Below are 6,851 nucleotides of genomic sequence, written 5' to 3' on the forward strand. Positions count from 1 at the left end.
CTGAGACCTCTCCTGTCGTTATTACATACCTCCACACTACACCAATTGAAAAGGTGGAAAACACAGGAGCAACCACTCCAGATTATCTTCTTATATTATTGGCAGTTACACTTTAACCCCTCATGTAGCATCTGCAGACTCTATGCCATGTATGCACACAAGATGAAAGTGTTTATGCTCACTGTCTCACCTTTGCTGCTGATAAATTCTCATTGGGGTGGGTAAATCAACCTGGTGTCAGTGGCTCCATTTAAAAGTAGATGCTTTCAAGGTCACAGTTTATTTAGTTACAATCTACTGCAATATTTCCTTAAAAGGTTGTGATAATCAGGTCACCTGCTGGCTCTTCCCCTAGATACTATTGGCACCGATGACTGATTGTGTAATACATCTTTTATAAAAAGTGTGTATCTGATGGGTCTTACAAAGGAAACTTTATAATGCAAACACACACGCACCCAAACACATCCAAGAACACCACAATGTTGAGCTCACCTGTATACTTCATAGCTTCAGGTGGTTTTCAGACAACAACATCAGTCAACTCAATTATTGTGCTGTATTCACGCCGCCAAGTTTAAGGTATAAAAAATAAATTACAAAAGATAACTCTAACTTCATTTTGTTTTTATGCCACTTTATTTCTTCAAATGATCACCGTCATTATTATTTGTGTACATTTAAGAAAACTCAGATTAAACATTCAACACAATAAAAAATGAATTAAAATACATTTGATTTATCACAAAGCAGCTGAAAAAAGAAATTACATGGTCAATGTCATCCTGGCAGCAGTTCCCTCACATTAAAGCAAAATCATAAAATAACATGTTTGATCAGATTTGGATGGAGATGTTCCCTCTTAGACTACTTATTTCTGGGAACAAACTTGAGTTTTACAGGCTGAACTGGCTGAAACTTCCAGTCAAACCGAAGTGGAATCTAAAAAAAAAGAAAAGAAATGGATGTAACATCAGTGACAGGACAGCAGAGTACCATGACAGTCTGAATTTGGAGGTTTGCTGCTCTCACCATTGTCTCTTTGCATGTTTCCAAAGTGTACTTCTGCAAGAGACAGACAATAACCATCTTCATGACGAGGAGGGCGTAGCGCATCCCAACGCAGTTACGAGGGCCGAGTCCAAATGGCATGTACGCGTATGGGTTCACCTCCTCCATGTTGTCTTTACTGAACCTGCAGATACAGATCAAACAAACTTGTAGATATGTAAAGTGAAATAATTATTTTTGTATTGAGCCATGATTTTTAGGCAGTCTGTAGACCTACAACGTAAAGAGTACGAGGGCATAGGTCAGGGCAAAAGTATTCTATTACTTCTAAAGCTTTGTTCGGGGATTAGGGACCCATTGGCCAGTCCCCTTACAGCAGGGAAAAACCTATGATCAAATCAGTACTTAGGTGGAAGCTACACTAGATAAAAAGCATTGAAGAAAACCAGTCCCACAGTGCAGCACTCTCAGTCTCAGGGAACCAGCCAGCTTCCAGAATAATAATGACTCAAAACAGCTGCAGACAACACTGCAGAGGTTTTGGGATGCGTATCTGGCTGTCTCTCAATTGAACCGCTGAGAACATCAGTGAAGGGACCTACATATGGCACCTCATTGATCTACCAAAGATAAAGCAAAGCATAATGTCCCAGGTTTCACTAATTACAGGATGACCAGGTTCTTCATAACCTTGTGATGACACACCTACACGTACATTTACCTCTCTGGTCTGAAAAGCTCAGGTGAGTCCCAGTAGCGTGGGTCTTTGTGCAACACCCACGCAGGAATCCCAATTGTGGTTCCTTCAGGGATGGTGAGTCCATTCACTTGCACAGTTTTTTTGCAAACCCTGTCAATTCGAGGGGCAGTGGGAATCAGTCGCATTGATTCAAGTATAACTTGGTCCAGGTACTGTAGACCGGTCAGCTCTTCATATGAAATGGGTGCCTAGACAAAATATAAAGAAGGCAAACATAAAAACAAAATATGCAAATGGTGTCCACCATTGAATCGAGAATGGCAAAAAATTATGTGATGAATTACTGTACATCTTTCTTCAGCTTAGCATCAATTTCTTTGTGTAAGGTCTGCAACACATCAGGGTTGGTGGCCAGATTATAAAGGATGTTAGTTAGAGTGGTACTGGTGGTCTCGTAGCCTCCAAAGATGAAGACCAAGGCCTGGGAAAGGATCTCATGTTCAGTCAAACCTATGGAAAGAACATTTCATGATCTTACTTAAGAGAAATCAGTATCTAATACTTATAACTTTCTTGCCCCTGTGGGTGGTCAAGCTCCATCAACCTCGGGTCCTCGTGTGTGTGTGTGTGTGTGTGTGTGGGGGGGGTCCTACAGGGCTCAGTTCTAGGCCCCCTCCTCTTCTCTTTATATCTGCTTCCTCTTGGTTCTATACTGAGAAAGCACGGCATTGCGTTCCACTTTTATGCTGATGACTGTTAGATCTATGTCCCTCTAAAGAAAGAAGGCACATACTCCACACAGCCATAACTTCAGTGTTTTGATGACATTAAGGCTTGGACGTCTCTTAACTTTTTAAAATTCAATGATAAAAAGACTGAGGTCATGGTTTTTGGTACCCCCACTGAGACCCCCAATGTGTATTTAGATACCTTGGCCAAGTGTGTTAAACCAGCTGTCACAAACCTGGGGGTCAAAGTGGACTGTGAACTGAAGTTTGACAATTAGATTAAGGCAGTGGTAAAATCTAGCTTCTTTCAGCTTACTTCTGTGGTAAACACATACCTTTACTTGGCTGTTCTTCATCGTTCTTATACGTCTTTTCTGGGATCTCACTCTGGATCAACACCTGCAGGAAGTCTGCTCGAGCCTGCATCAGAAAAGGCAATATTCAAATGTGCTCACATGTGGATGATTGAGAGTCAACAGCAGAAGAAAATTATCAATAATGTTTGCGGTGTGCATAGACTGTATATAAAAGATGGCAAATGATTTCAGGGTTTGCCCTAAATTATTTTCCCGTAGCTTACAGGGAGCGAGTCCTGTGGTTTCAAAGCTAGATGTATGTGGAAAACCTATACATCTAGCTTTGTCTCTCATGTCTGTAAACATTTCTGATGAGCTGATGGCCTCTGTGACTAGTTTCATGTCCTTTTCAATCAACAATAGGTTTACTTTTTAAATTATGGTCCCCAATAGAGTTGTAAAGGAGGATAAAGCATGCTCTACTATGTGAATGACAGGTTGCCAGTGAACATGCAGTATCCCAAAAGCTGCTTCTGGCTTTAAAATAATCAAGATAGAGACATCAAAAAGACAACATGACGTGTATGGACACAACAATGTTGATGTTCCTTTATAAATTTAATACTTACAGATTTGTCTTCATGATGCTGGTTTTTAAATTTCTTGAGGAGGTTATAGAAAAAGTCAACACTGTCCCTGGGTATGAGTTCCATGTTCAGGAACTTTGCCAGACGTCTACCAAACGGAACTGCCACTGAAAGGAGACCAGACCAAATACCGGTAAGCAAAATTTGACATCCTGCAGATACTATTGAGTTTGCTTTCTGAAAACAAAACATTGAATGAGTTTTTAAAAGTCAAAAGAAGGACATACTTATGAATAACAAAAGCCACATTTTTAATTTAAGGAGCTTCTGCGCTTGAACATTAACTGGATCATTCTGATTGTTTATGGAGTCTGTCTCCACACTGAAAGAAGCACTGGTCACAGTGTCTAAACTGTAAGGAGCCACAAACCTATTAGAGTTGGAAAAGACAAGTGATCAGTGCATTATTTATTTTAGGATGAACAATTTAATATGTTTGCATATTTCTGATTAACAACATACTGTTTGACAGTGATGGGTTCATCCAAATTCATTTCCTCAAGTTTTGCAACAAGTCGTTCTGCATAGCGAGCAACGAGGGGAAAAACCTTTTTTATATAATGGAGACAAAATAAGAAAATTATGTTATTAATATTCTGTAGATGTTAAATGTCTGTCAGATATGTAGAAAGAAAACAGATCAAAACACACTGATGATGTTGGTAAATTTTTTGTAAACTCGTTTTCTCTATTTTACAAACTTTAACAATGTCTGTGAAAAAAATAAGAACATCTCTGGGAACTGCTGGCTTTTTTAATACTTTTTATATAGTTTAATCACATTAGTGGTTATGTCTTGACTCATACTCAATCATCCAGGTAATGAAATCCAGAAAAGTTGATTCTGTTCGTCTGGACGTAGCGTTTTCAGTGGGGGAAATGTTTCATCACCTTTCACCCATTGAAAAATAAACTTTTTGGGATATAAGTGGTTAATGAACTTAGATATATCAACCTGTTTCAGTCTTCCACTGGTGAAGCATGGGGACACGGTGTTCCGAATTCTTTTCCACCTTTCGTCTTTGACTACTATGACAGAGTCTTCCATAGGTCCAGTGAAAACACCAGTATCCTGTGAAAAGGAAATAATAACTCTCAATGTTTGCTTACATCTACCTCATCAGTTTGCACATATAATGTAATGTAATTGGTATTTTCTCTGTGTTGGCTCTATGTTGAGTGTTCATATAGAACAATCTTTGGATAGATCGACACACATGGGTACATGCAACAGTACAAAGTAAACAAACAACAAATACCAACATCACCATAAATAAGTACTACAGTGCAAAGAGGTTCGAGTAAAATGTAATCAGTAACCCGTCATATTTATCCAGGTTTGTTTGATAATATAGATGCGGGGAAATATGTTTTGTTTTTTGTTAAAAATATCTTAACTACTACCACTTCTTAATGATTATTGATTAAATAACATGTCAGAAAACTGCTTCAAAGTACACCACTCACTAGTACAATGCTGATAATTTATATATTCACCAACTCTGTTTAAACTCAGCTGTACAGGAAGCAGTCCCAGAAACAATAATGTGATGATTTGAATTGGTTTAAATACATAAAACCTTCATAAAATTACCTTTGATTCTGTTATACATAGTGAGATAGATCTTAAACATCTGTTTTTGTTCTCTAGTTTTTATGTGAAACAGTGAAGTGTGTTTCCTGGTTTGCTTCATGTTCTTCAGCTGCTGTGTTGGCTGATGTAACCCTTGAGTAATAAAAGTGTAACTCTTTGTGTAAAGCACAGAGAACTACTGCAAGTCCAGCCTCTTGGATTTTAATATTACTTCATTTACATTTCATGTGGTAACAGTCTTTCCCTGTAGTGCTGCTGTTGTTTTCCTAAACACATCAGCCTGACACTATAAACTACAGCATTTCCCAAGTTGCTTTGGAAATCACTGCTAGCAATTTAGTTAATGTAAAAAAGTGAAAAAGTATTTGTACCTATGTTTTGCTAACATTTTACGTTCTATGGAGAGTGGCAGGACGTCCAAAGGTTTCATGAAATAGAAAGAGGAGCTTCTTACCCTGCGGTTGGTGAACACAGAGTAGCACTCCTTCACCATCACGGTTTTAACAATCTCAGGGTCGGCCACCATTAACAACGGCGTTCGTCCATCGTACAACCTGCAAAAAAGAAAACAGCCGTTTACAATAACACAATTCATGGCTAATTGTTTAAGGCATTTTCTTGTTTTGTTTTTTAGTTGCTTTAGGCCACAGCATTAATGACATGAATGAATTCAGAATTTTTGTATATTTATTTATTTTGTGTGTTTGTGTGTGTGTGTGTGTGGGGGGGGGGGGGGGGGGGGGGGATTGCATGGCTCACATGAGTGAACTTCCTGGTTGATGAAGTAAATACTCACCCCCAGACGTCACCATACTTGGCATGACACTCTAGATCAAAACCAGGAAATCCCTGCAAGAAGGAAAATGTTTTTTTAGAGTCAATAAGCCACTGAGTAGGACATGTGTATTCAAAAACACACAGAAAGCTCAGGCAGGTCAGTGATAGTGACGATTGATAAGGACATTAAATATGTCCTTCTCACTTCTTCAAGATCAAATCAGTCAGCTCCTCATATCCCAGTCTCTAAGGTGAGTTTGGTTTCTGTGCGTACCTTTCTTATGCCCAGCATCGTTCCAATATAAGGCAGGGGCCTCGGTCCAGGTATCCCCAGCTTTTTGAAGAACCGATATGGCCATAATCCGTACCTGTGTCACAAAACAGAGAAAATCTGAAATCGTCAGTTGGACATTAAAACAAAGGGAATACAGGAGAAACAAAACTCCACGTACGGGTGGTTTGACCGCGACATAAGATAAGGGCTCGATTGTCTTGCAAAACAGTAGTCGAGGAATACTCACAGTAATATCAGCGTGAAAAGCAGGACCAGCAAAGTCCAGGTGGTTGCTGAAAACAGCGTGAAAAACATTGCGACTTCTTTCCGACAAAAAGCTACAGATGAGGAAGAAGGCTGGAAAATCTGTGTTTTTAAAAGCATCTGCCTCTGTGTGGTGGGAGGAGTCTATGAGACAGAAATGTGATTATGTAATAAGCTCCATAAAGGGTCAGAGGCGGGTCAGAAGCTTTTAAACCTTTTTTTCTTCGCATTCTTACTGTATTTGCGCAACAACTGAATGAGAAGAAAAGACACTTTAGCCTTCACACTGAACACCACTGCCTGCAACATATGGCTCTTCTCCAGAAAATCAAGCAAAATAAAACTAAGCTAAAATGTTTAATTTCTTTATTTCGTTTTTTCTTCTTTCTTTGCTTTGCTATTGTTCTTATTAAACGCATTCTGATCGTTTTTCATCTTGTTGGGTTATAGAAGGTAAACTTGAACACAAAGGTGTGGTTATCGGTGTTATTTGTGCCGTGAGTGTGAAACGAGCCGCTCTCCTTGCTCTGTAAATTAGCTTTCTTTTTTAATCATTTTAA

At 39.0% G+C, this 6,851-nt stretch overlaps 1 protein-coding gene across 1 annotated transcript; it reads right to left on the minus strand.

Moving 5' to 3' along the window:
- Positions 1-620: 620 nt before the first annotated feature.
- LOC120736784 (cytochrome P450 3A40-like) lies at positions 621-6,446 on the minus strand. Its single transcript, XM_040037075.1, has 13 exons — positions 6,275-6,446; positions 6,028-6,121; positions 5,773-5,825; positions 5,431-5,530; positions 4,338-4,454; positions 3,845-3,930; positions 3,610-3,752; positions 3,365-3,489; positions 2,775-2,859; positions 2,061-2,221; positions 1,733-1,959; positions 1,033-1,195; positions 621-942 (listed from the first exon to the last, which is right to left on the minus strand). The coding sequence occupies exons 1-13, from the start codon at positions 6,409-6,411 to the stop codon at positions 868-870; spliced, it is 1,566 nt and encodes a 521-aa protein (XP_039893009.1). The 5' UTR covers positions 6,412-6,446; the 3' UTR covers positions 621-867.
- Between the last annotated feature and the right edge of the window lie 405 nt (positions 6,447-6,851).

The sequence above is a fragment of the Simochromis diagramma genome, unplaced genomic scaffold, assembly GCF_900408965.1.
Source record: "Simochromis diagramma unplaced genomic scaffold, fSimDia1.1 OVJJ01000330.1, whole genome shotgun sequence".
Classification (NCBI taxonomy): Eukaryota; Metazoa; Chordata; class Actinopteri; order Cichliformes; family Cichlidae; genus Simochromis; species Simochromis diagramma.

Bases quoted from the DNA above. Each gene is read 5' to 3' on its own strand.
- LOC120736784 (XM_040037075.1), bottom strand. From the start codon at position 6,411: ATGCTTTTAAAAACACAGATTTTCCAGCCTTCTTCCTCATCTGTAGCT. The intron at 5,531-5,772 runs GTGAGTATTTAC...TCTTTTTTGCAG, and splicing joins AAGTATGGTGACGTCTGGGG to GTTGTACGATGGACGAACGC. The intron at 943-1,032 runs GTGAGAGCAGCA...CTTTTTTTTTAG, and splicing joins AAACATGCAAAGAGACAATG to ATTCCACTTCGGTTTGACTG.